This window comes from Leucopleurus acutus, assembly GCF_964270905.1.
Source record: "Leucopleurus acutus genome assembly, chromosome: 10".
NCBI classification, from domain to species: Eukaryota; Metazoa; Chordata; class Mammalia; order Artiodactyla; family Delphinidae; genus Leucopleurus; species Leucopleurus acutus.
In genome coordinates, this window is record NC_139153.1 from 39,617,594 (window position 1) to 39,645,421 (window position 27,828).

Consider the following 27,828-nt stretch of genomic DNA (forward strand, 5'->3'; position numbering starts at 1 on the left):
GGCTGGACAGCGGGCAACGGAATCCCAAAAGCAGCTGTTGTCTCCAGAGCATTCCAGCTGCACTTGGATTTCGTTCCCTGCTCTCCTGCCTGAGCAGCGTCCTGACCCAGATGGAATGGGCTAGCCCCTGATCCCCAGACATACTTTATTGGGTTGCTCTGGTTTCCGTCCCTCTCTCAGGTGCGCCCTCAGGCTAGAAGTGACAGGCGTAGACGTCGGAGAGCCGAGGCGGTGGCCATCTCTGGAGCCCGAGGTACCATTGGCAAGGGAGGGAGGACCCAGGGCCTCCGTATAGGGCTGCAAATGGCGGTGAGTCCCCCAGGGCAGCCCCAGCCCGCAGCTCGCTAAAGATAGCCTTTCACTTCCTGGGGTAAAACCACCCCCAACCGTCTTCATGCACCCAGAGTAGCTGAAGTCCCCAGCTCCGCCTCGGGGCCCCCAACCCTGTTAGCAGCTGTCCCCGGGTCGTGCGCGTGACGCATGGAAAGCGCTTTGGAATGACACGATCACTCCCGTTGAGTGGGCACCCAAGAAGCCATCGGGAATGTCGTGTCCGCCCAGTGCTCTTTCGGCACTTCCCAGCAGGGCCTTGCAGCCCTAGCCCAGAAAGGGGCCTTGCGAAGCTTTTCCTGCGCCTAGGCTTTTCTCCTTTCTGAGCTCTGGTTATTCTCACTGCTCCAGGGCGGAGATCAGGGGTTTGCCAGTGATCTGCTGCACAGCGCTCTACGGCGTTAGGTTCAATCCCCATTAAAGAAAAGAGAAAAGGGTTATCTAAGTTACAGTGAAGACATTCAGGAGCCCTGGTGGGACAGAGGAAAGAGCATTCTCACTGGTAGAGGAGTGGGGTGCTCAGAGAACTGTTCTTAAGCTGGGTCTTCTCATGGTCACGTTGCTTATTTGATCCACAATGGCTGGTTGCCTAAACCAGGAAGTGGGAGGATCCATCAGTGGGCATTTTTTAGGAATAAAGACAACCCATATGTCAAAGGAGGGAATGCTTGCAAATAACCCGAAACTGGAGAACACAAATTCTCTTAAAAATGTGAGTTTTTCAGTAGGTCATGAAAGTGGCTTTAATGTTAGCCGCCCTATTTCAGTGAGAATCCATTTGGGACTTTTGCCGTTTTGATCATGTGTAAATGGAAGAAATGAAACGTTATCACAAATACATAAATGTAAGACTTAGGTTCTTTCCCTGGTTGCTACTGCGGGCGACGGCGAGAGAATCCTAGGCCCGTAGCGTACCCAGAGATTTCGGACCCGGAGCCGAGCCAGGCTGGTGGGCCACGCGGAGGCAGCACTGGAGTCGTAGGTCGAGCGCACCTGTGCACTCACGGGCCGCAGCCAGATCCCCGCCCCAACCAATTGGCCCTCCTTGAAGTTCGACCTCGAAATTTTGCTTCCGGTTCCTTGCTTCCGGTTCTGCGTACTCCTTCCGGTCGCCATGCGCCTTGGGGTAGAGGAGACGCTGGGAGCCCTCAACGCGGCCCTGGGGCCGGGCGGCCCAGTATGGTTCAAGGAGACACGCGCCCGCCACCTGCGTGTCCGAGACTTCTTGGCACCGCGGCGCGCGCTGGAAGCGCGCTTCGGGGACGACCAGGTGGGCGCGAGCAGGGCGGGGACGTGCGGCCCGAGGTAGCTGGGAGCGCTGCGACCCGCTCACTAGCTTGTCTTCCTGCAGGTGCCCGAGCGCGTGGTTCACGCCATCGTCGGCCTGCAGGGTCCTGGCGTGGCCCCGGTACTGAGCTGCGCGCCAACCCCCGCGGGGCTGGCGCTCCAGCTGCGGCGGTCCGCTGTCTTCGAGCGCGTCCTCGGCGCCGTGGCCGCCTATGCCGCGCCCACCGTCCCCGCCGCCCCGGGCCCGCGCGTCGTCCTGCACTGCCCGGCGCTGCGCGGCAGCCCCTGCGCCCTCCGCCTGAGCCAGCTGCGTGCCGTGCTCGTGGCCGACCACCTGGCGCGAGCTTTGCACGCTCACAGGTGAGCTGGGGCGCGGGCCCACAAAGGAGAAAGCGCGCGATGGGGGCCCGAGAGCCGCTGCGGGTGGAAAGTGGGGGATAGCTGAGCCCGGTGCTCGGGCTGAGGCGGCCGCCTCGCTTCGCAGGGTGAGTGTGCGCCTAGTGCCCGCTGTGCGGGACCCGCACATGCCGACCTTCCTGCAGCAGCTGCGGGTGGACTGGCCCGCGGCCTCAGAGAGAGCCGCGACCGAAGCCCTAAGGAGCCGCGCGCTTGCAGAGCTCACCCCTGCCCGTAACGCGGAAGCCCTGCCCCCTGGCGCCCTGGGCCGAGTGTACTTGAAGGAGCTGGTGGACGAACGGGGACGCACAACTGGCTATGACCCCAAGCTGGACAGCTGTCTGGGTAGGACCCGGAGCCTCGCAGGGCCAGAAAGTAGTCGGGCCCCGCACTCCCCGCCGGCCTCAGCCCTGTGTGTTCTCTTCGCAGTGACAGAGGATCTGCTCGCTGTGCTGGCGGAGCTGCAGCAGGCTGTGCAGGATTGGGCTGAGGACAGCTCCCTAGGCCTGGTTAGTGACTGACACCCCACCCTGCAGGCCTCTAGCAAACCAGATGTCTTGTGTCCCCGGCAGTGACTGTCCTACCCTATAGGCTGCGGCCCCAGATGCTGGTGCAGATAGCTGCATGGTTGTACACGTGGTGAGCTGTGAGGAGGAGTTCCAGCAACAGAAGTTGGACCTGCTTTGGTGGAAGTTGGATGACCAGGCTCCTCTCAGACAGGTAGGTTAGTGATGGTGGCTCCCCACACCAATCTCAGAGGGCCCTTGAAACCCACTTGTTAGTTGATGGGTCCAGAAGGTGATACTTGACCTTGGGGAGATGTTAGGCTTGGTAAATGGGCATGTGTAGCAGGTGCTGGGAGAGGTCTCTGGAGGCATCATAGCCCAGAGAATACTGAAGAATAGGTTGAGGAGGCTACTCTGTGGGGATGGAGGTTCTAAGGTAAAAAGCTGGGGGAGTCCAGGAACCAAATTTAGGTTCCTGGAGGGTATCGCCAGCTGGCTGAGCCCCTGCTCTCTTCCTGACAGAAGCACCTGGTCTGTGGCCCAGTGAAAGTAGCTGGTGCACCTGGCACCCTGACTGCCCCCGAGTACTACGAGTGAGTGAGGCTGGAAGGAAGGCCACCAAGCCAGGGTGGTTGCGGTGGGGGACTCTGCCCCCTGGTCCTCCTCTCACTCTTTTCAAAATGCAGGCTCCGGCATGCCCAGGTGTGCAAGGCCTCAGCACTGAAGCGCGGTAGGGACCTGGCACAAGGTGCGCCTGGGAGACCCTGGCTGTGCTTTGGGTAGGGGAAGGTCATTTGCCCCCCTGCCCCCCCTCGTTCCCTGCCTGTAGAGACTGATTAACTGATCCGTACTCCTTCAGACTCAGCCTGGATGGAAATCTTCAGGGTTCTCTCTGTGGCAACCATTAAGTTTGAGATGCTCAGCACAGCCCCACAAAGTCAGGTGAGCCTGGGCGCCATGCTGGGCCAGGGCTGGGGGGACAGGGTGTGCAGTGGCTGTCCCTCCCTCTGCAGCTGTGCCCTTATTCCTCAGCTTCTCTTGGCCCTGGCCGACAGCAGCATTTCCACAAAGGGCACCAAAAGTGGCACCTTTGTCATGTATAATTGTGCACGTCTTGCCACACTCTTTGAGAGTTACAAGTGCAGCATGGAACAAGGTCTGTACCCCACTTTCCCACCTGTGAGCAGTCTGGATTTCTCTCTGCTACATGATGAGGTGAGTGCCCCTCTTGGGTAGCTGTCACATGTGGGAAGTTCAGGCCTTTCCCTCCCAGCACCCTTCTCCCCCACAGGGTGAGTGGTTGCTGCTCTTCAACAGCATCCTCCCCTTCCCAGACCTGCTGAGCCAGACAGCAGCCCTACCCTGCACAGCCCCAGGGCTCCACATCACTGCACGCACAGAGATGGTAAGGCAGAGGACACTGGGACGGACTGCACACACTAGTCTTTATTCTGGGGCACAGAGACAGGCCAGTGACTCAGTCTCTTGTCTCTAGGTGTGCAAGTTTCTGGTACAGCTCAGCATGGATTTCAGCTCATACTATAACCGGGTACACATCCTAGGGGTAAGTGCACAGCAAAAGGGCATATGTGGGGGGTGCAGGGGAAGCAAAGGATGAGACCAGCAGGCCCCTTTCTCTCCTCCAGGAGCCTCAACCACACTTGTTTGGTCAAATGTTTGCCCGTCTGCAGCTTCTGCGGGCTGTGCGTGAAGTGCTCCACACCGGGCTGGCCATGCTGGGTCTCCCTCCACTGAGTCACATCTAAGGCCACAGAGGCCCCAATATCTGGGAATGTCCACAAAGTCATCAACTGAAAGGGAAAAAACCCACAGATTTTGTTAGAGACTCGGAGCCAAAATAAATTGCTTCTGTGACAAAGTTTTGTCCCATTGTGGGGAGTGGGGCATATTCTTGGTCTGCCCAGGTGGCTTTCAACTCACCTCCAGCTCCTGCTCTTCAGTCAGGAGCCCGCGGCTGCCTCTTCCTCCCCTCAAGGCACACTGGGCATGGGCACAGATAGTCACTCTGTCTGTGAGCAGGCCCCATGCCCAGCATGCCGGCCACCGCGGGACATCTCAGTCATACCAGTTGTAAACCTCAAGGCCCTGGCCCCCAAGAGCACAGCGGTGGCCAAACTCGGGGCTCACGGGCCAGCAGTCCATGTCGGCCACATCTGCTACGTGGTACACTGTACTGTTCATAAAGGTGGGCTCACCATGCCCCAGACGCCAGAAGGTAAGCCGTTGGTCAATGGAGGCTGAGACCATGAGGCTTGGGCTTAAGATCTTGAGGCCTGTCACATGGGCAGCATGTGCACAGGGGAGAGAGTATTCTTCCAGCACTTGCAGCTGGGGCACCAGCTCAGCACCCCCCACAGCCTCTTCCAGCTCTGGCACCTCCACAGTAAGCACAAAGACGTGGAGGGAGCCATCCTCACTGCCACTGGCCACAAGATGGCCCTCACGTATGGGCAAAGTGTGCAGGCTGTTGACACCACAGCTGTGAGCCTGGAGAGTCAGGCAGGGGCTGCCCAGCCCTGGAAGAAGATGGTTGTCACTACCCAGCTCAACACTGGGCTGAGTGCACTGGGAGGTGGGGGGACAGCCACAGTGGCACTCTAGCTACTCACGGTAGGGAAGCCCAGGGTCTGCTGGAGGCTCCAGGGCAGGAGAGCCATGGTCCAGCACAGTGGTGAGATCCCAGAAGGCCAGGCTGCCATCCGTGGCTGCACTGCACAGGAACAGTCTCCTGGTAGCCAGGAAAAGGCAGCTGGGTCAGTGAGGGGGATGGAAAGCAATAGGAGCCCCCACCAAACCCATGCAGGACCACCATGCAGCCCCTCTCACCGCCGCTGATTGGTTGCCTCGTGTGTGAAGGAGTGGACCTTGAGCACACAGCGCTTGTGGTGGAAGGTTTCAGCCAGGAGCTGTAGCCGCTGCCCAGAGTCCTGCAAGAGAAAGAGCCTGGGGGGTGCAGAGGATGGCCCAGCTCAGAACCCATTCTAAACATCCCTACATCCTTTTCTTTTGTCTCCAGGCCCCCTGGGTCCTATATGCTCACCTCACTGCCCCATCGCTACAGGCTGCAGCCACAAGGGGGCCAAGGCCAGGCCGGTCGAGCTCACACACAGCTAGGGACATGTACCTGCAAGGACAGTACACAGCCATCAGGCAGAGCCTTGGAGCAGCGGCACAGGGCTTGCCCTGCATGCCCCCCCACCCCATGCTCCTGTCTGACAGTGCACCTCACCTGGTCTCTGGGTCCACCTTGATCATCCGGTGCCGATTGCGCTGCCGGTCCCAGTACTCATCCAGCCGGTGAGACGAAAGGTGCATGACATGGCAGGCAAGGCGGCTTGGGGTGCTGGGGTCTGGGCTGACCATGATTGTGAAGCAGTGCATCTCAGCCCTGCCCCCCGCAGATACCACATGGGCAGTCAGGCCAGGCCGAGGATCCTGAGGGCCACCTGGGGTGCCACTGCCCCACACAGCCACTGCACGCACCGAGGAGATGTGGTTACAGACAGCTGTAAGCGCATGGGCTGAGCCTGTGGCTGTGGGGAGTGCCAGGATACAGACGGTGGTGTCCTCGCTGCACGTTATCACAATGTCGATCAGGCCAGGGCCCTCACTACCGGGCTCCAGGTGGTCAGGCTGCATGAAGCTGGGCACCCCAAATTCAGGCCCCAGGGTGACGGTGCCCACACGCTTTACACAAGTGATCTCACGGCCATGTAGGCTCTCCCGGAGAATCACATGTGGCCGCGTGCAGCCACCAAGAGCCCGGTATAGCATGACATCCCCATCCTTGAGGTAGGCAAAAGCCATAGCTGCCTCGGTATCAGAGAAAGCCCAGGAGCGATGCCCTCCACCACAGTTGATAATGTGCAGCTTCTCATGCGACCGGGGGCTCCACACCACAAACTCGTTGGCGTGGAAACCCAGGATGACCATGCTCCCATCAGCCACCATTCGGAGCCCAGCCACCCAGTTCATACCTCGACAGGATTTTTGCCTTAGGACTGGCTGGAGTTGGCCACCTCGCACCAAGAGCTGGTAGTAGGCACCATCACGCCCTGTAGTGTACACGTAGCCACCATGGCAGGTGACTGAGGTCACACCCTGTTTCCCATGCAGAGAAGGGAGGGTGGACACAGGGCCCCACTCAGCCAAGGTGTTCTCACTCCCACCACTGCCACTACCCGTTCCAAGTGCTCCAGTACCAGCCCCAACTTTGCCTCCGACCCCAAGATCCTTGAGCAAATCTGGTCGGGAGGGGAACAGCAACACGGAGCCCCGGCGGTCCCCGCACACCAGGAAGTCGCCCGGGGGTAGGAAGGCACTGCATGTGTGCCATCTCTGCTTGCTTGGAGGTAGGAGGTACCGGCAACGTTCCTTGACAAAGATGGCCTTGCCAGAGGGCGCAGCAGAGATCTCTAGGCAAGCCACCACACCACCAGGGCCCGATGCTAGCAACAGAAGCTCCTCGTAGCCACGCAAGGCCCAGCTCAGGCTGTGCACCTTCCCATGGAACAGGGTCAGGTCCACAGCTGCAGTTGGAGTGTTGATGGGGACAACCTTGACATGACCTTCCCCATTGGCCATGGCACACAGTCCGAAGCCCTCAGGACCAGGGGCTGCCTCCAGGAGGCAGTAGGACTGGAAGCACTTGTCCTCCAGCAGCTGCTCCCAGCACTTGACCTCGAGGTCATAAAGGTACAGGGCCCCTGTATCAGTCACTGCCAGTACTCGCCATGAGCCAGCCAGCGTCACAGCCTTGAGGGCACCTGGCCTGCTATGGGATTTGAAGCAGAGGGTGGAGACCCCCGAACCCGGGTACCCACGCCCCATCAGGTGCCACAGCCGAATGCCTGAGTCATCGCCCCCAGTGATCACCCAGGCCTGTCTCTCATGAGCAGCTATGGCCCGGATCCCACGGCCCTGGTGGCCCCGAAAGGCCTGGAGGATTTCGCCTTCGTGGCTCCATACCAAGCAGACGCAGTCTTCTCCTGCACTGATAAGGTAATTTTCTAGGAGCTTGACCTGCCATACACGGGCACTGTGCCCAAAGCAGTGCCCAATATTCTGCACCCGACCCCCAGGCACCCGCAGGTCACCCACCTTCCAGATGCGAACACTTCGGTCTTCTGAAGCTGTGGCCAACAGGCCTTTGCTTTCCAGGTATGACATGCTGAAGATGACACCCACGTGCCCACTAACCCGTCGGTCGGGGGCTACTGGCTTATTGTCTATTAAAGCAGCTGCTGGGTACCAGACCAGGAGCTGGTTGGAAACGGCACCCGCCACTATGGTCAGCTCCTTCCAGGTATCTCCAATCAGACAGGCTGAGGAGAGGGTGCACCTGTCCGTGCAGGGCACGTCCTGCAGCATGCACCCTACCACAGGGTCATACAGCACCACTGAGTTGTGGCCCAGGGCCAAGGCCATGTTCCCCTCAAGCCAACGGGCATCCCAGATCCAGTCAGACATGTTCCACAGGCCAGAACGCCAGAGCTCCCGGAAGCGGCCCTGTCCCCAGCCAATTTTCACAATTCGGAGTCCCTTGCTCCCAAACACCGCCACCATGGCCTCCGAGTCAAGGTCTCCGTTGGGCTCTGGTCGCACTCGGAACCCATGAATAAGATAGTGGCCAAGCAGGTTCTGCACTCGTTTCATCATCCGCAGATGTCCACCAAAATCCAAGGTGTACACCAGGACATCTGGCCCCTCACCTGGACAGAGGCAAAGAGCCGCATCAGAACCCCTCACCTAACTCTGACGAGCCATGAAGAAGAGACAGGGAGCAGGGAAAATTCTCAGTATGTAGCTTATGAATATATTAGGTCACTCAGTCCTGCAGGCTTGAACCTTGGAAAATCCTTGGTCTCACCTTCAGCTGTACCTTCAGTGCTGACTTTCTGATCCCCTCATCAGTCACCCATCACATTCAATTCAACCATGAATTCCTCAAACTCAGTCTCCTCCTCACCCCACCTAACTTCTCATGCTTCAGACAGGAATCCTCTCAGCTTTAGTCCCCAAATCCTTGGCCTCATTTACCTCTACATGCATTCTTCCCACTTCCACCTCCCCCAGGGGAGAGGCAGACCCAGTAAGTCAATCTTTCCACCTTGGGTCCACAGCAGAACCCGTCCTGATTTCCAGGAGCCGTAATGCAGTCCAAAAAAAAAAAAAAAAATTGCAGAACATCGATTATAAACCAGACAATGAACTATATGCTGCAGTAATGAATAAAGACCCTGCTCCTGTGGATTAGGAAGACATTAAACAATATCACACAACAGATGGCTAAAAAATACATGAAAAGATGCTCAACATCACTAATTATCAGAGAAATGCAAATCAAAACTACAATGAGGTATCACCTCACACCGGTCAGAATGGCCATCAACAAAAAGTCTACAAACAGGGAATTCCCTGTCGGTCCAGCGGTTATGACTACACGCTCTCACTGCCGAGGCCCCGGGTTTGATCCCTGGTGGGGGAACTAAGATCCCACAAGCTGCGAGGCACGGCCAAAATAAAAAATATATACCAATGAACGTATTTACAAAACAGAAACAGACTCACAGATTTCAAAAACAAACTTATGGTTACCAAAGGGGAAACGTGGCAGGGAGGCATAAATTAGGAGTTTGGGATTAACATACACACATTACTATATAAAAAACGGATAACGAACAAGGACCTACTGTATAGCACAGGGAGCTCTACTCAATATTCTGTAATCACCTATATCGGTAAAGAATCTGAGAAAGAATGAATATATGTATACGTATAAACTAATCACTTTGCTGTACACCTGAAACTAACACAACATTGTAAATCAACTATACTCCAGTAAAATTTAAAAAAAAACAAAACTATGCTTACAGGGTGGGGGAAAGAGTTGGGGGAGGGATAGATTGGGAATCTGGGATTGACATGTACACACACATATTTAAAATAGATAACCAGGGGCTTCCCTGGTGGCACAGTGGTTAAGAGTCTGCCTGCCAATTCAGGGGACACGGGTTTGAGCCCTGGTCCAGGAAGATCCCACGTGCCACGGAGCAACTAAGCCTGTGCACCACAACTACTGAGCCTGCGCTCTAGAGCCCGTGAGCCACAACTACTGAGCCCATGTGCTACAACTACTGAAGCCCGCACACCTAGAGCCCGTGCTCCGCAACAAGAGAAGCCACCGCAATGAGAAGCCCTCGCACCGCAACAAAGAGTAGCCCCCACTCACCGCAACTAGAGAAAGCCCGCGCGCAGCAACAAAGACCCAACACAGCCAATAAATAAATTAATTAAATACTTTAAATAAATAAATAAAATAGATAACCAGGGGACTTCCCTGGTGGCACAGTGGATAAGATTGCACACTCCCAATGCAGGGGACCCGGGTTTGATCCCTGGTCAGGGAACTGGATCCCACATGCATGCTGCAACTAAGAGTTCACGTGCCACAACTAAGGAGCTGGTAAGCCACAACTAAGGAGCCCTGGAGCTGCAACTAAGACCCAACGCAACCAAATAAATAAATATTTTTAAAAAACCAAACAAATAAAAATAAAACAGATAACCAAAAAATATATAAATATTTTAAAAAGTAATAAAATAACCAACAAGGACCTACTGTATAGCACAGGGAACTCTGCTCAGTACTCTGTAATAACCTAAATGGGAAAAGAACTTGAAAAAGAATACATACATATATATGTATAACTGAATCACTCTGCTGTACACCTGAAACTAACACAACATTGTTAATCAACTATACTCTAATATAAAATAAAAATTAAAAAATAAATAGAGACTTCCCTGGTGGTCCAGTGGCTAAGACTCTACGCTCCCAATCCGGGGTCCCGGGTTCCATCCTTGGTCAGGGAACTAGATCCCACATGAAGCAACTAAGAGTTTGCATGCTGCAACTAAGAGTTCTCATGCCGCAACTAAAAGATCCTGCATGCCGCAACTGAAGATCCCACATGCAGCAACGAAGACCCAGAACAGCCAAATAAATAAATATTAAAAACAAACAAACAATATCACACAAGTAAACTACATAGTTATAATTTTGGTTAAGTTCCAAGAAAGAACTATATAGGTTGCTTTAAAAATATAAAATGGGGGGGGGGGGGTAAAAAAAAGGATATAAAATGGGAAAGTCTACTCCAGTGGTTCTCAACAGAGGGGCAATTTCCCCCCCCAGAAGACATCTGGTAATGTCTGAAGACATTTTTGGTTGTTACAACCGGGAGTTGTGTGTGCTACTTGCATCTAGGAGTGGAGGCTAAATGATGCTGCTATACATCGTACAATTTAGACAGCCCCTCACACAAAGAATGATCTGTTCCAATATACCAATAGTGCTGAGACTAAGAAACCCTGGTCTGATCTGACCAGACTGGGTGAGTGTCTGGGGAGGCCAACTGGAGGACAAAACATTTAGGCTGAGGAATCAGGGATCAGCAGCAGTTAGTCAAAGGAAGAGCAGGCAGGAGTGAGAGGGGGTGAACCTTCCGTAGCAGAGGAAACAGCAATTCTGATGGCCCTGAGGTGAGCAAGAGCTTTGGGTAGTGTGGCTAGAACAGGAAACAAAGGGCTCAAGGATGGGCTAGAGAGAACACTACTGAGGGGGTCAGGGAGGCATAGGTGCATGGCCTCAAATTTGATGGCAATAAAGGTAGAAAAAATAGATGCCACATGTATGAAGTGCAAATCAACCAGACTGGCCTAGGGAACAAGGTAGATTCTTGGGCTTGGGCACCTGAGTGGCTGGTGTTCCCTCTGCTGAACAGTATTTCAATTTGTAGGCACCTGTGCACTTGACAACAAGGGCTGGGAATTCAGATTGTAGATACACATTTAGACTATCAGTACACATGGGTGGGATTTGAGAACTGTCAACATAAAAGTCACTTTGGATGTCACAGGAATAGGTGAATTCACTTTAAAAACTTTCTGATCTGAACTTCCCAAGCCATTCCCACGCTTAATACCTTTCAATGGGGCTTCGCCACTGGGACGTTATGCCCTTAGGAATAAAGTCAAATCTAGGCCTAAAATAGACTGGCCTCTGTTCATTTCTCCAGCCTCTTCTCCTAGACCACCCTCCCCTCCTACTGAAGCCTCATAAGAATTCCCTCTTTCACACAAAGTGACAAACTCAGTCTTAAGGCCTTTGGCTTGCTCACCCTCTGCCAGGAACCTTCTCTTCTAGTTTACTTCTGCGGTTCTTCAGCTTTCTGCTTAGCTATCCTCTCCTCCAGGAGCCTTAGGAGTTTAGCTCAGTGTAGGAACCTTGGGCTCCCAGAGCCCCCACACCACATCAAAATTGGGCCATCCCTCGCCCCATCCCCCACCCCCATACATCCATCCCCGTTAGGATTGGTAGCAGCTCACTCAAGGCTTGACAGCCAGTGCTCTGCCTTGGGACCCTTATCAAACTCAGCAGCACCATCATCGGTCACTAGTGGCTTCCAGTCGAGCCTCACCGCTCCTCAGGTCTCTGCCGCCTCAGATCCCTGGCCTCTGCTACCCGAGCCGACCTTCCTCGGAGGGGCATCGACATCAGACTTCCTGGAACCCAACCATCTCGGGAGAGACCTGAGCCTCCGCACTGGCCTACTCAGAAAGGTCTCGTCCTCAGCTTCCCGCGACCCCATCCTGGTCAGAGGCTCTTCATCTCCACCTTCTAGGTAAGAGCCTCACCCGCCGCACCCTCACACCGGAGAGGCCACACCCCCTTCTGGGCCTTGCCCACCCCCGAAAGGCCACGCCCCGGGCTCTGGACCCGCCCACGGGGGGGCCTCATCGCCGACCTACTCGCCGAGCTCCCTCAGGAGAGGCCCAACCCATCGAAGCGGCCACAGGCTTCCCTCATTCCCTTCCCCCGCCCCCGCCGACCGCGTTTCCCCGCTCCTTTTTGCCGTCCCACCCGCCCTCTCCGCGTCACCTGCAGTTTATGAAAGGCCTCGGGAGCCACCTCAGTTTTTTGTTTCCTGGACTCCTCGGGCCGCGCTTCAGCCCCGCCATCTCCGGGCTCCCGCCCGCCGCCCGTCCTCCTCCTCGGGGCATCCCTTTGTTCTTAAGGCCGCTCCCCAGGCGAGCGTTCAGTTTCTTCTCCGCTAGCGCGCGCCTCAACCAAAACTCACCCGCCAAAAGCCGCTCCCCCACGCACTCCAGACCCGTGACCGGGAGGAGAATGAGCTCCGAGGTTGCCCTCGGCCAAACGTAGTCCTCGTGAGCGTCCATGTCAGTCCCAGAACCGCTGCAGCTGCCACGGTCAAGAAGAGAGCCGAGCTCTCGCGAGACGAGCCTTCCCGCGCGCCTCGCTGCAGCTCTACAGCGCCCGTAGCAACAGGTAGCAGAGGCAGGGGCGCCTGCCGCCGGGGCCCAATGACGACGACTCTCCGCCCCACGCCGTCCGGCTGGGATTGGCGGGGCCGAATCGCCCTCCCCCTCACGTGACGTCGCAGCATGCACCCGGCCGCAGCGCCCCGCCCCGCCCATTATGCCTACAGCCTGTTCCGAGGTTCTCGGCCCTGCAGCTCCAAGCCGCGTAGTTTTATTTGTTGGGGAAGCACGGGGCTGTACACAATAAATAACATGGATATAGGAACTGTGCCCTAATCGCGGCTGGAGGTGGGGATGGGGCAAAACATGGGCCAGGCCTTTGGCCTGCAGCTGGACAGGGGTAGGGCCCCCAACCTCGGGCAGCAGGCGACCTGCGGCTGGGGACCGCGACGGACACTCCCCTCAGAGTTCCACGCGAGTGTCGCGGTAGGCCCGGTCCAGGGTCCACTCCGGCTGCGAGTCGGCGCCACTTTCGCGGGCCAGGCGCGCCATCTCCTGCTGGAACAGTGCCTGCCGCGCCCGGCTGGGGTCCACGTTGATCCAGTTGTTGGCGATCCACTTAGTGCCACGCGTGACCAGGCAGCCCCCGTGCAGCGAGTAGTCGTCCACGTCGCCCACCCAACCTAGGAGAGGAGGATGGTGTGAGCAAGGGAGGGGACCAGAGGGAATCTAGGCTGTACTGAGCTGAGCTTGTGGGCTGACCTGAGCTTGGCCTCATATTGCCCAAGTGCATGGCAAGGGTAGGCCCAGCTGTGCACACCTTCAGTGGCAAACATCTGGCCACAAGGCCTCCTTGGGGGCTCAGCATCTTTCTCTAGCGAATGCCTTATCAACACCACTGGCTCTCTGAAATCAGCTTTCTTGCTGCCCGGCCTGTCCACAGCCCTTCCCAGTCTGAGCTACTAAGGTGCACGTGTCCCCCGCCCCAGTCAGCTGGAAGGCTAGGGCATCAAGGAATGACAGGGTTCCAGAGAGCCCAGGAGGCTGCACAGGTGCAGGCTGCTGAAGTCACTGAGGATGGTCTTTGGGAGGCACTAGGGGCAAAAAAACATTTGAAGGGCAGCCAGAAACAGCTCACCAGGGTGGCAACCAGGGCTGGGTAAAGGGAAGCTTCCCTCAAGGCAGCCCTGGCCTGGCCACAGGTCCTCACCTTGCCCATCAGGCAGGTAGTTGTACCAGAAGACTGCTGTGCCCTGGCGGGGCTTGACACGCAGGTTCCCCTTGTCACAGTGCCTCCGAGTGTCACGGAGGTCAACATCATCCTGAATCAGACTCTGTGGGCAGCAGAGTGGTGGGGTTTTCAAGCTGCCCTGACTGTATGGCCAGGAGCCTAAGGACAGGCAGTCAAAGGTGGCCAGAGGGAAACCAGTCAGATGTCCCCAGGGGACTGTTTAGGCCTCATCCCAGGTCTGGAGGGGTATGTACTGTTTGCCCAAGGCCCTGCCATCCCACCAGAGTAACAGCCCGGTTGGCCCTTACCATTTCGTCATAGGTTCTGTTGTCTGCTACAGGAAAGACAGTCTCGCCCCCACCGGTGACGTTGTTCAAATAAAACAGCACTGTCATGTAGCTGTAAGGCAGGGGGACTGTTGAGCAGGTTCCCAGCTGTGGATGCTTCCCAGGGGCTTACCTGTGGGCAGGATAAGCTGCCCAGGTCCCCAAGGGCCAGAGGGGCAGGCTGGGATCAGTGACAACACGGCAGGTCAGTACCAAGATGTCCCTAGCCCATTCTTCTTCCCACAAACCCAGTCTCTTTCTGTCAGTCACAATGTTTTTTTATGGCCAAGATCACAGGTGCAATTAGCTAAATTACATGGCCCTGACCAAGGGCCAGCTGGGAAAGGTAGGCTAGCAGAAGCAGCAAGATCATGCAGAGGGCTGGTTGTGACTAGAAGGGGCTGAGCCAGAGCAGCCACGTGAAGAGGAGAGACCTGCCACCATACCTTGGCAGGGGAGGGGGGCATAGCTTCAAAGGGAGAAGCTGAGGTCTCCAGCAGTGCCAGCAGGATCAATAACCAGGGAGGGAGCGGAAAGAATCAGGGGTCCAAACTTGCCCCTTGCCTGAGAGCTCTGGGGGCGGCTTTCAGTGTCTGTGGGTACCTCAGTCTGGCCACTGAGACAAGATGACCACCCCTTTTGGGCCACTTGGTAAACAACCTGAGGGGAGAGATGGGGGTATCCTCGACCAGGATGGCCCAGCATTCTCCTGGCCCCATACCAAGGGGCAAGCCCACAGGGCAGGGCTGTGCTTGTGTCATCGGGGTGCCTGGTCTGGGAGTTGAAGACAGCCCTCAGGTGGGAGGTACTTGCCGGCAGGAGGTCTCGAAGGGTACAGACTCATTGGCTACCAGCTTGGTATGGGAGCAGATGGTCTCTGGGTACACAGGCCCGCTGTCCACATGGGCATGGTAGTGGCCTCCCTCGCCATACCGCACGACCTGCAGCGGCTCGCTGAGTTCCACGATCTCAGGTGACAGGCGGGTGAGGCGCAGTACCCTGGTGGGCAGCAGGCATTCAGCTGGGCAGCCCCATGCCAGGTGGCACCCTGAGGGAGCTGGCAAGGTGGACCCTGGGCCTGCCACAAGCTCTGCCCCTATTTCCCCTGGAAGCTCCTTAAGCCACCCCAGACTGGCCCTGTAAGAGCAGGAAGGGGTTACTCATGATGAGCCCTTCTCCCTGGATGCCAGAGACATCCCTGGGTGGGAAAGATGAAATCTTCATTAAGTTGGGGGAGGGGGAGACACTCCCTCCAGGAAGGAGGCTGTTTATCTAAAACCCCTGGCTGCTCAGGGGCAGGGGATCCTGTGGACAGAGATAAGAGATCACTTCTCTAATTAGCAGAAAACAAACATTCACTCTGTTTCTAATCCCAAATGTCTACTGTTTCCCACAATCAGGGCTAATTTGCTTTTGTTAATTGTCCCCTAATGAGTCCCAATCCTGGTCTAACAAGTGGAACTTAATCCTGAGTTGGCTAATCAATTCCGTTTTCTCAGTCTCAGCTAAGGACTTCTATGGGGGCCCTGCACCAGGGAGGACAGCCTCAGGTGCTCACCTCTGGCGGATGGCGCGCATAACGTGGTGGGCACCTTCGCCCTGGTAGAGCCACGTGTGGTGGCTGTTCCGCACCAGCTGGCTGGACTCTGCCTTGTGGCTCCTCATATACTTGTGAAAGTCGCGAAGGTCCATGTTGGAGAACTCCTGCCGGCTCAGCACTCCTGCACAGGGCACCCATCATTAATGCCCACCAAGCCCATGTGGGGAGGGCATAGTGGGGAGGCTGCACCTTCCTACCTACCCCTGGCCTCAGGCACTGGGGGGCCATGTGCACCTGTCCCTCAACCTGGACTCGGGTCAGATGAAATTGGCTTCTGTCACATTAGGCCCTACGGGAAGACCCAGAGAAGCTCATTTCCTCAGTTTAAGCCCTGATTTTGCCCCCAAAAGGATGAAGCCCAACCCCTATTAGACTGGCCAGAGAGCAGGGTCTCCAAAGGAAGCTTAAGCCGTATGGCCAGGACACTAGGCCAAGGACTGCCCTTGGCCCTCCAGCCTGGCTCTGTAGAGCATGATGGCCACTCTCTGGTCCTGTAGAGGGTGAAGAAAGAGAGCATTCAGTGTTGGGTTTTGTCCAGGGCCTTCCACACTGTAGGGTGTAAGCTGGGATCGGTCCCCAGGAGTTCCTTCGTGACCTCGGGTCTCATCCTGAGTGGAATACACCTGGCCAGTCCTGCCCGCTGGGTAAACCAGCCTACCTCAGCAGAGAAAGCCAGGCCACTCTCCCAAATGAGAACACTCTCCTCTGTTCCTGCTCAACCCACAAAGCTGGGCTGTATCCTCTTAGGGTTCTGGAAGAATAGCTGGTGTCTTTGCTACATGTTATCCTGGCTGGCCCAACTGACACACTTCCATGCTTCGGCCCAGATTTCTCTGAGGGTGGGGGCACTCGAGGGCTGTGAGTCTGTCACGAGCTCTGCACATAGGGGCAGTAGCAGCATGATGCCCCTCCAGCCACAGGTCCCAGTCAGATTCTTCACTGTGGGTTCACCAGCCACAAAGCCATTCTTCCAAGTCCTATTTCCTCAACTGGTCCAGAACTCGGACATGAGGGTAATGACTACACCTCAGAAACTTCCTGGGGGTTATTACCAAAGGCGAGGGTGCTTACAGGACAGCACTCCTGCCCACATGACCCCAAGCAGTTAGCATGACTCCAGGTGGGCAAGAGGAAGGCAAGGGGGACCTTGGTTAGACCAGAGAGGCCGACTGCTAGGGCAAGACCGTGTGCCTGGCTGGAGAGAGGCAGATGCCAAGCTGACCTCACTGTTCCTTTGCTCCCGCTATACCACTCTGCCCTCTGCCAGCCAGCAACCATACCTCCTGTACCCCAGATGCTGCCTGGTGAGGTCAAAAGAGCCTCCAAGAACTGCCCTCTAGACTGTCACCAAAGGGAATGGGAGAGTCTAGCTACTGCCTACTTCCCAGGGGTAAGGGCAAGGCTGGATCCTCACCTCCTCATCTCTGGCTACTCTAGAAGCTGGGCATAGAGGCTACCTGGCTTGGGGGGCAGGAGGCTCACAGCGACAGAACTGTGGCAAGGTATGAGCTCACCATCACCATCAGGGTCAGCCTTGATCGCAGAGTACATCTCCTGAATGTTCTCTGGAGTCATCCACCGTCCATTTCCCAGGCGAGTCTGGGCCAGGACCTAAAGCACAAAATGGTGCCTCAGTGGGGTGGCCCCAGTGATGGAGAGTCACCAGAGCACAGACAGCTGCCTAGTTCCTTCTGTAGGGCTGAGGGTTCAGGTGATAGGACATGGGTGAGGACGAAGGACAGAGCCCAAGGTCCCTGAGCTGAAGTGAGGGTAGGCAGAGAGGTCTAGAGGCATCTGGGGAGGAAGCCAGAAGACAGTCAAAAGACCTGTGGGCCATGACCATTCTCAGCCCTGGTGGGACTGTGGCTTCCATGGGGAACATTGTCAGCCTATTGGAGGCAGAGCAAAGGACAGGCCTGTGTCCCACCCAGATACCCCAGGTGAGGTGGGGGAGGCCAGGGCCTGGGTGCGAAAAGGGAAGAGGCACCATGGGGAGGCCTGGCCAGTGAACAACCACCAGGCCCCTTAGGAAGATCGGGCTCGGTGAGGCACTCTATATAGGCAAGGGACACTGCACCCCACCAAGACCTCTCTCAGAAGCCTGGGTGTGAGGGGCATGCAGAGAGAGATGCAGACTTCTGGCTTCCTCTGAGCTGCCACCCCATCCACCATGAATTCTGTGGGGCTCCCAGCAACAGCAGCAAGGAATCCAGACCACAGACAGCACATCACCTGGGAACTGTGGCAATAAATGCCATCACCTCCAGGTAGATTCTCCTGCCATCCTCTGGGGTTCCCAGGGCAGCAAGGGGCTCTCTAGGAGGGAAAGTGGACCCTGGGCATGCCCAAGTTGATCTGAGGTGGCATCTGACTCTTGGGGCTAGGGCCGAGCAGTACAAGTGACCTGGCCACCAGAAACAATTTTGGGCATTCCCACCCTGGTGCCTACTCCAGGCCCCAGGATCCCAACCTCATGGAGCTGCAGGCGACCATCATGGTTTTGGTCCAGCAGCTGGAAGAGGTCCAGCTGGCTGATTTGCATTGTGCCCATTGCTTCCTCATACTCTTCGGTGGGCAGGATCTGGCTGCGTTGTAACCCCTTCATCTGTGCCAGGTGGATGATGAGCCGACACTCCTCATCACTCAAGAAGCCAGGGATTTCTGCCAGAAGAGGTGGGGTGGGGGGTGAGGCCAAGAACCGGGCCAGGACGCTGATGCACCAATAAATACTTCCTCTCTGCAGGGTTCTTGGGGTAGTCCCTGTCCCCTGCTGGTCACCAAGTCAGGAGGACTTCACATCTGCTCTAGACCGTGACCCGAAGGTCAAGTTGTCCTGCAAAGGTTAGCCAGCGTTTGGAACATGGGGCCTCTCTTTTTGATGCTGAGAGCACACAATTTCCAGGGGAGTCCTGGGAGGTGAGCCAGAGCAAAGCTGGGGATGGGCTAACCCACCTTGGAGTGGGACCAAAGGCCAGAGGGTGGACCTGAGGGGTAGAGAGGTGACCTCCACTCCTTACTGGGTATATATTTTAAAAGGGCGGGGGGAATGTTGGCAGGTTTTTGCCTTCATTATTGCTTTTCGGCATTGTTCAAATAAAAACAAAGTGAATACATCCAGCATTCTAGGCCTTGCCCTCCATTCTCTTGCACAAGTGGGTGCTGGTCATCCGTCCACTACTGAGTTGCCCAGCGCTGGGAGGTCAGTGGGGGTCACTCAGGTTTTTAGCAGATGCTCTGAGAAGATGCCCCAGTGTCCTTTGCTTTGGGAACAAATGTACACTGAACGCCTACTCCATGCCTCTAAGCCCAAGTAAAGGCCAGTCAGGCCTGGGGCTTAGCTCCAGTGGCTGGATGGCCCCACACCAGCTCCACAAGCAGCTCAGTGGAGCTGGAACGCGAAGCTCACACCTGGCGAGCCCACATCCCAGTGACTCCAGGCACTTCCAGGGCTGGAGCCTGGGCCTTGGTTCCTGGAAGAGAGGACTTCCTTTGACGGGGCACAAGAGGCCTACACAGGACTGACTGGAGGAAGGGCCATGCCACCACTGTGACCCCTCAGAACTCCTGCAGAGTGGTCTGCCACTTCTCTGGGTTATTCTCTCAGCATGAAGTTCAGTCATTGCCAAGAGTAAGGGAAATGGCCACTCGGAGCCAGGATTGGAGCAGTTTTTAATAGTAATCACAGCAGATCACACTTAGGGAGCACAGACTCTGTGTCCTGTCCTAAGCATGTCATCAACCCCGTAATCCGTATACTCATCCTAGAAAACCAGGCCCCATTAATTCACCCTTCCTTTCCCTGAGGATCCCCCAAGCACAGAGACATCAGCAACTTGGCCAGGGCCCCACAGGCTGTCGTACTCCAGAACCCAGGCTCACAGCCAGATTCAGCTTCCATAGGTAGGTGACCCAGATGCGATGACACTGAGGACAGGACAAAAGCCACCCCACCCCACCCCCACCTCCAGCCTGCCTGATCCCCTCAACCTGTCAAACCCAGAAAGGGTGTGAGCCATCCATTGGGGGACCAAATTGCTAATCACCAGTCACCTCCTGATCATTTAAAAAGATAAACAAACAAGAAAAGTAAACCAGAAAAAGAAAACACAGGCCCAGGTTTCTTCAGTTTATTAGATGCCAGTCATTCACAGGCCCAAAGGAGATGCCACCCTCTATACAGCCCCCTGCCATGTGCTATTCAAATGCAAACAGCCCAGGTCAGCACACTGGGGCCTAACCAGGTGGGTCTGAGCACATGGAAGCTGGGCAAACATTGGCTTCTGGGGTGTGGGTATAGCCCTTATAAAGCCCCCAACCTCAGTGCACTGAGACCAAGGCAGAGAAAGCAGGTGATGGATCAAGGGCTGTGGCAGCTGGTGGCACTGGTGGTGCTGTCGGGTGACGGTGGGGCAGGGGCTCCCTGGGGCCCCACGCGGTGCATGGCCATTCCCCAAGCCATGGCGCTGTGCCACGACATTGGCTACACAGAGATGCGGCTACCCCACTTGCTGGACCATGACACAGCAGCCGAGGCCATCCAGCAGTCAGTCAGCTGGTTGCCCCTGCTGGCCAGGGAGTGAGACCCTGATGTGCACCTCTTCCTCTGCTCCCTCTTTGCCCCGGTGTGCCTCGACAGGTAGGGCAGGGGCTCCCAGGTAAGGGTGGGGGCCTCTCCTCAGCCAGGGCCTGCTCTGGAAGCTCTTCACTAATCATTGCTGTGTACCTATCAGTGACAGGAGGATGAAGGATTGTTTCGTCAGGGTGTTGCTGGCAGAGAGCGCAGATGCCCATGGGACACAGGAGACATAGGCAGGGGACTATCAATGGTGTGCACCCTTGGTCTGGATCCACAAATCAACAAGGGCTCTTAAATGTCAAGGTAGGGCAAGTGAGCAGCCCGCTCTAGGCTAGGGGCTGAGAACCCCTCTCCAGTGAGGTGTGGCAACTCTGTCTGCCCAAAGGATCCTGGCCAGAGATGGAGCCACGGCTCATCTGGTGGCTTTTTCCTCTCAGAGTCCAGAGATTGCAAGGCTGATTCCTCTTCCCCAGCCTAACCTACCCCGTGAACAACAGCTCCCTCAGTTTCTTCTTTGCAGAGCCAGGGCCCTTCCTAGAGCCTCAGGGTGACCATGCCTGTAGCAGCAAGAATGGGCTCTTTCAGAAACTGAGGATTGGGCCCCTTTGCTCTTGGCCAACCCCAGGCCTGGCTAGAAACTGCAGTGTCCTGCAGGCCTTTCAGGACAAGAGGGAGGGCCCTGCTTTCTCCCTCCAAGATGGGGAGTGAAGGCCCAGAGTGCAGGGCCCCTCCTACAGCCCTCTCCCAGGCACTAGGCATCCACCGGAGCTGTAGGGGGAGATGCACTGCAAAGGTGGAAAGCAGCCTGGGCCAGGGCAGGGGTGGGGCTGGGATTACAAGACAGAAGGGCTGGGAGACGCAGGGCCGAGGGCTAAGATTTCAGCAAGCAAAGGAGCAAGAAGCCCAGCTGCAGGGCTGTTGCTAGGTGACCAGGGTGTCGTTGCCCAACAACTGTGGAGTTTCTGGCCAGGCCTAGAGCTAGGAGCACACAGAGGCCCCAGCTTGGAATCCAGGAACCCTGGTCCTGAGCACCCGCTGCCCCTGACACTTTCCCTGCCCTGCAGGGTCATCTACCCGTGCCGAAGCCTGTGCGAGGCCGTGCAGACCAGCTGCGCCCCCATCATGGCCTGCTATGGCTACCCCTGGCCAGCCATCCTGCACTGTGGACGCTTCCCCGCCGGCCACGGCCTCTGCGTGGCTGCCATCTCCAACAGCTCCCGCCCGAGCCGCCCACGTGAGTCTCTACACAGCTTCTAGGCTGGTCTAACCCTTTCTCAGCCCCACAGGCTGCACCCCACCCTTTCAAATCACAACTCTCGGGGATCAGGTAACTGGGTCTCTCTGGTGGGAAAGAAGAGGGACAACCCACAGCGGCCATCCATCTCAGAAAGGGTAAAGAACAAGGGGAAAGTGGGAGAAACCCCTGCTGATGGCTCCCCTCCTCCACCCGGGGTCCAGGGGGAGCCTCACTCAGCTCCTCCCCCCAGTGCCGCGTGCCAGCTGCAGGGACTGTGAGTTGCAGGACACCAGCTCGTCCAAGGAGGTCCTGGACACGCTCTGCGCTAGCGATTTTGGTGAGCCTCTGGTGCCCAGCACCCCTTACACCCCCTTACAAGTGGGTTCATTACAACTCCTGGCTTGGTGCTAAGACAAAAGAAAGAGGCGATACCCAAACATTATGCCTGATTAGAACTAAAAAATAAGTTCCTTTAATAATTGCTAAAAAAACAACATTCCAGGAGGACAGGCCTTCTCTAGGACCCTGATTCCAAGAGCAGAACATCAGACAAGAGGGTTTGGCTTACCATGTGGAGGGGAAGATGGGGATACTCAGAGGGGCCAGGCTCATCACCTCGGCCCTCTGATCCCATTCAGCAGTGAAGGTTAGGCTCTCCTGGCACAGTGGGTCATCCTCCGGACTCTCAGACTGCGACCTGGACTCACAGCTAGAGGTGCTGAAGGCGGGCTCACTGCCCCCTGGGGAGCTGGCGCCTACTCTGCGATGCTGGCTACAGCTGGATGCCACGTGTGTGTACAACCTCCTGCGCGGAAAGTATGCTGGGACCTACGTGCTGAGTGGGGAGGTGCAGGGTCACGGTCTGCTGGTAACCACGGCCTATGGTTGGAGCCAGGGCCACAGAAATCTGCAGCTGGCCATGTGCAGGTGGCATCATCACCAGTGCCCAGAATAGAGTCAACCCAGGTGGGGAGAGCCTGGGACTTTATAGCCACAGCCTCTGCAGTGGCCACGCAGACCATGTGCTCCCCTGGACACACATAAAACCCTCTTTCTGCTGCCCTCCATGGATATTTGCAGACCAGAGTCCAGAGTAACTCCAAGGCTCACCCAGGACCAGCACAAGGCAGGGCAGAAGTCCACTTCTGTGGTCCTTCCTCCTGGAAAGTCAGCTAGCCTTGTGTGCTCGGCAGGCAAGCCTACCTTTCTGAACTTCCCAGACCTGGGATGCCGGCCTGGCTGATGCCATGCTCCTGCCCACAAGCCCCAGCATCCCAAGCTGAGCCTCAGGGCAGGCACAAAGCCTCAGGCTACGCTCACCCAGGCACTATGCTGCTTGTCAAGCCCCAGACAGACTCAATTATATCTTCCTGACCTTTACTGAGTCCACAATCCTGCCAAGCAGCGGGCCTGTGGAACAGCAGGGGGGTTCATACAGAAAACTGCATTAAGCTGCTTACAAACCTGAACTAATATGCATACTACAATTCTTTCCCTACTTCTGCGCTTCTGTCAAGAGAGCACAGTGGTCTTATGTAACTGCTTTATTGTTTTTTTTAAGCTGAAAAAGAATAGGTCTGGAAATCCTATAATAAAGCAGTTATGGTTTTAACATACATTGTTTTGTGTACTGGTATCAATTACTCATTTACCTTAAATAGTTAAGAAAGTGGACTAAAACTCTTGCTGGCCCACTGGAAGTGCCCCCTGCTGCTCTTGAAGAGGGTGCCAAATAAGGAGGCACCTGCCCAGGGTGATGGTGGAGGCCACTCTGCACACAAAGACAGGTGCTGGACTGGCTGAGAGTATCTAGTAAACCCCTCCAGCTGGCCAATAATTGTCAGCAGTAGACTCTGGCCGCTGGACACACAGCCATATCAAATCAGGCCTTCCACACATGCAGCTAACCTTTAGGGGCAAAGACACAATTAACAAATAAATACAGAAGATAGTTTCCAATGATGCTAAGCGCTGAGAAGAAAATGGAGCAGGCTGACGCAACAGAGAGCCTGGAAACCTCTTGAGACCAGTCTGAGGTGGAGAGAGGTCTCTGAGGAGGCGAGGTTTGAGCAGAGGCCTGATGCGGGGGAAGGCACCCTCAGTGAGAGCCAAGTCTGAGGCTTCTGGTGGAGGGAACTGTGCATATAAAGGCGCCAAGGCAGGACTTCCCTGGTGACGTAGTGGTTAAGAGTCCGCCTGCCAATGCAGGGGACACGGGTTCGAGCCCTGGTCCAGGAGGACTCCACATGCCATGGAGCAACTGGGCCCGTGTGCCACAACTACTGAGCCTGTGCTCTAGAGCCTGCGAGTCACAACTACTGAGCCCGCGTGCCACAGCTACTGAAGCCCACGAGCCTAGAGTCTGTGCTCTGCAACAAGAGAAGCCACCGCAATGAGAAGCCCATGCACCTTGAGGGGTAGCCCCCGCTCACTGCAACTAGAGAAAGCCCACACGCAGCAACGAAGACCCAACACAGCCAAAAATAAATTAATTAATTAAAAAAAAAGGCGCCAAGGCAGCAATGAGCTTGGTGTCTGAGAATCAACAGGGGGTGAGTGAGGGAAGGGTGGTGGGAGATGAGGTCTGAGAGATGAGAGGGTCTTGGAGCACCAAATGAGACGTAGAAGTGGAATGGGAAATCATGGAGGCTTTTAAGGAAGGGAGTGATGAGATCTGATCTGCTGTTTAAATACAGAATGAGTGTGAGGTGGAGGGAGAAGTGAGCCACATGAGAGAAAGCAATGTCCCTAGAGAGCCGACAGTGAGTCAGAACTGGAACACCTCCCTTCTGAACTGAACAGGACAACGGTCCAAATCCTTGGGAAATGCCTACCACAGTCAAGCAGGTATCCTCCAGGAACTCACGGGGGGGCCTTTTGTGGCCCAGGTCCCACTTACCAAATGTCTCTAGGAACAAAGGTGGGAAACAGGAAATTTCCCCCAAAGGGAGAGGCTGAAGGTTACGTGAGGATTTCCCTGTGAAGTGGTGGGGTTCCCTTCCAAAGAGATGGGGGCACCCTAGGGTAAAACCCAGTCCCCTTGCCCCAGCTGACACCCTGAACACCTACCCCTTGAGCCCTGGCATTTTGGGTCCCTGATGGTGGGTCACAGTAGGGCAAGGTGGCATAGCGGGCCCATTCTCCTTGGGCCCTGCCTGCCTCTTTAGGGCGACAGTAGGTGGATGGACAGGCAGGCACAGAAAACAGAGACACTGCTCCTTCTTGGGGTGAGGCTTCCTTCTTTGGATTCATCCAACACCACGTTCAGGAACTGCCCCTCCTTGGACACCCTCTCCCCTGTGGTTAGCCTGTCTCACAACTGGACTTCGTATAATCACTGACCTCTTCCTCATTTGTCTCACCTCATTTCACCAAGCAGCAAGCCCCAGGACTTTCTGAGTAAAACCTGGGACATCTTTCACCAACAGACTCAAAGGTAGTGTAAGAGTTTTAGAGGAAATGAGAACAACGATTAGGAAGGTCTTGCTGCAACTGCCCAGTTCTCCTAATCATGCCCTTTGTAATTTATCTGCACAAACAGAAACCCATCTGATGGCTTAACCAGAATCAGTTTACCTTTTGTCAAATCTCTTCTGCTTCCCGTAATGTACTCTTGGTGACTTCGGGTCTGGGTTTCTCATTCTCTGCTTTGTAGGACTTTGACGCAACAAGCTGCATGTTAGGGGGTTAGGGTTAGGGGTTATGCCTCATGGCTCACTTAACCTAACATATGTCTGAATTAAGTATATACGGGTCCAAAAAGGCTGATGAGAGAAAGTACACCCACCTCAATGTGGCCGTCTCACAACAGTGGAGTAGTAATGGGGAGAGTTGTTCCCTTGCCTGGATCACCTGTTCCTTGACAGCCACCTGGCTTCATCCCACAGCTCCTGCGGGTCTGTGCTCAAATATCCTTCTCAGGGAGGCCCACCCTGACCACCTTACTCAGTTTCAACCCCAGTTGAAATTCTGCCTTACTTGTCTGCGATCACTTATCACCATCTGACACACCATGCGTGTTTATTTGTCTGTAACCTCATTCGACTGTCAGCTTCAGGTGTTTTTTGTTTTCCTGTTTTGTCTAATTCTGTATTCCCGGCACCTGAACTAGTGCTTTGCTCAGACTTCAACATTACGCAAAAATAATAATAATCTTTTAGTGCCTTCCCTACAACAGGACTGACATCCTAATCTATGTGAAATCATTCTCACAGGTCTAGGCATAATCCCCAACCAGGGCCCTCCGCCTTAGGGTTGACAGCATGCACTCAGATGCTCTGCTTTGGTTCCCAGTCCCCTCCTGAAAGCCCCTTACCCCTTCCATCCCCCAGCAGCCAGGAACACCTCAGGTCTACAGGTAAGTGTGTCACTGAGGCTGGGTACCCAGGACTGGGGTGGGAAAACCTATCTTGGGCAAGGTCATGGGTCTGGGGACCCCCATCTTGTTGGTACTGGTAGTCTTTGAAGGACTTCAGGGTCTTCACAACTAGCACGTTGGCTTTAGAGTGCAGGCTGTAGAGAAAGTCTGCCTTGTTCTAATCCTAGCTTCACCCTGAACTAGCTGTGTGAGCCTGGCCAAGCAACAGGGGCTCTCTGTGCCTCACTTTCTCACCCACTAGCCTGACAGTGGGACCTACACACACCTCATAGAGGGGTTGTGAGAATTAAATGGAATGATCACATAAGTCTAGCACATAACAAGAGCTCAGAAAATGTGAGCTATGATGCTGGTTCCAAATGAGGTCACCCTGGAAGGCTCTGCCTACTGTAATGGCTGAACACAAAACTCCATCCTAAGAAGAATCCCAGAGTGCTGGTGGCAAAGGCTGGTGCCCTTGTGGGGCAGGTTTGGGGGGCACCAGCTTACCCACATTTGGACAGCCTGCTTATCAGACCCACTTTGGGAGTGGAATTTCCCCTTACAGGTCCTGAGATCAGCTAGGACCTGGTTATCAGTCTGTCCGACCCTCCCCCCATTCTAGAATGTGACAGAATTAACCATGGCAGGGAGCCTCCAAAGACAGTTTCAATGAAATGTTTAGACACTAGCTTCTAGATCACATTGCTCAGCCCTGTGATGGAAGGATCAGCTGCAGAGAGTAGGGGTCACAGAGGGGAGTATGGAAAGGTCAGTCTGTCACCCTATATTGGAGATGGGGGCGGGTACCTCACTTGGGGCAACCTCTGGGTGGAAAAGAAAGGGCTACTTTGAAACAGCCATTTTCAAAACAGTAGTCACGTGGTCAAATGAGCCTCAAGGCAGCCACCAAATCGTAGCCCCTGACCCTTCCTGGGGGTGCCCAGCGAACTTACCGAAGAGCAGCGGCTTGAGGCTGAGGGTTCGGATGAAGTGATCCCTGTCGGCGACCAGCTGGACCTTGCGCTCATACCCCACCTAAGGGAAAGCGGCACAGCGGGCAGCTCGGGCGCCAGGCCCCTACGTGCGAGAGAGGAAAAGACGCCCCGGCCCGGTGGGCGGCGGCGGGCGAGTGAGGGGGTGCGCGCGGCAGGCCGGGACGGCGCAGGGAGCAGCGTGGAGCCCCGGGCTGACTGCCGGCCTTCTCGGGCTCGGCGGTGCAGGGCCTGGAGCGCGCCGCGGCGGAGGCCTCACCTTGATGCCCTCCAGCCGCGTGAGGGGAGCTAAGGTTGGCGCGGGCCCGGGGACCTGGGCCCGGCGCTGGGGCCCGAGGTCGCTGCTGTCGTCGCCGTTGCTGTAGTGTACGAAGAGCAGCAGCGCCAGCACGTTGCCCAGGTACAGGTGCACGAACACCATCAGCACCAGGAAGTAAGCGCGCGAGCAGATGCCGCGAGGCTTGCACAGCGGCCGGACCGGTGTGTCCTCACAGTCACCCAGTCCCGCCGCTGCCCCGGCCGGGTCGTGCTGGGGCGGCGCCCACTGAGGACTCACAGCCTCAGACCGCCGGCCTGCCGCCGCCGCCGCCATGGTGCCCAGGTTGCGCACGCACCCAGGGGAGGGGCCGCGGGGTTGTCAGCGTCACGCCGCGCCGTAGCCAGAACCACCGCCGGCGAGCCA

At 56.0% G+C, this 27,828-nt stretch overlaps 3 protein-coding genes across 5 annotated transcripts; 1 reads left to right on the forward strand and 2 right to left on the reverse strand.

Moving 5' to 3' along the window:
* Positions 1-1,368: 1,368 nt before the first annotated feature.
* Positions 1,369-4,434, forward strand: DALRD3 (DALR anticodon binding domain containing 3; the record flags this gene model as incomplete). Of its 3 annotated transcripts, XM_082848545.1 has the most annotated exons (12): positions 1,369-1,600; positions 1,682-1,977; positions 2,102-2,358; positions 2,443-2,522; positions 2,605-2,733; positions 3,042-3,112; positions 3,206-3,267; positions 3,379-3,461; positions 3,552-3,734; positions 3,811-3,924; positions 4,015-4,083; positions 4,166-4,434. In XM_082848545.1, exons 1-12 carry the CDS (start codon positions 1,445-1,447, stop codon positions 4,283-4,285), a joined length of 1,620 nt encoding a protein of 539 aa, XP_082704671.1. In that variant the 5' UTR covers positions 1,369-1,444. The 3 variants fall into 3 exon arrangements, with proteins under 3 accessions (XP_082704671.1, XP_082704670.1, XP_082704672.1); XM_082848544.1 differs by having other exon boundaries at positions 2,102-2,522; positions 3,793-3,924; positions 4,166-4,285; XM_082848546.1 differs by having other exon boundaries at positions 3,793-3,924; positions 4,015-4,253.
* Positions 4,221-12,819, reverse strand: WDR6 (WD repeat domain 6). Its single transcript, XM_082848543.1, has 7 exons — positions 12,683-12,819; positions 5,770-8,251; positions 5,581-5,664; positions 5,367-5,483; positions 5,150-5,268; positions 4,461-5,056; positions 4,221-4,330 (listed from the first exon to the last, which is right to left on the reverse strand). The coding sequence occupies exons 1-6, from the start codon at positions 12,780-12,782 to the stop codon at positions 4,596-4,598; spliced, it is 3,363 nt and encodes a 1,120-aa protein (XP_082704669.1). The 5' UTR covers positions 12,783-12,819; the 3' UTR covers positions 4,221-4,330; positions 4,461-4,595.
* A 316-nt stretch (positions 12,820-13,135) lies between these two features.
* P4HTM (prolyl 4-hydroxylase, transmembrane) lies at positions 13,136-27,738 on the reverse strand (the record flags this gene model as incomplete). The annotated part of the gene is made up of 9 exons (XM_082848377.1): positions 13,136-13,507; positions 14,035-14,158; positions 14,364-14,454; positions 15,195-15,380; positions 15,940-16,102; positions 17,496-17,592; positions 18,452-18,642; positions 27,108-27,189; positions 27,406-27,738. The coding sequence occupies 9 exons, from the start codon at positions 27,736-27,738 to the stop codon at positions 13,287-13,289; spliced, it is 1,488 nt and encodes a 495-aa protein (XP_082704503.1). The 3' UTR covers positions 13,136-13,286.
* Positions 27,739-27,828: the final 90 nt, after the last annotated feature.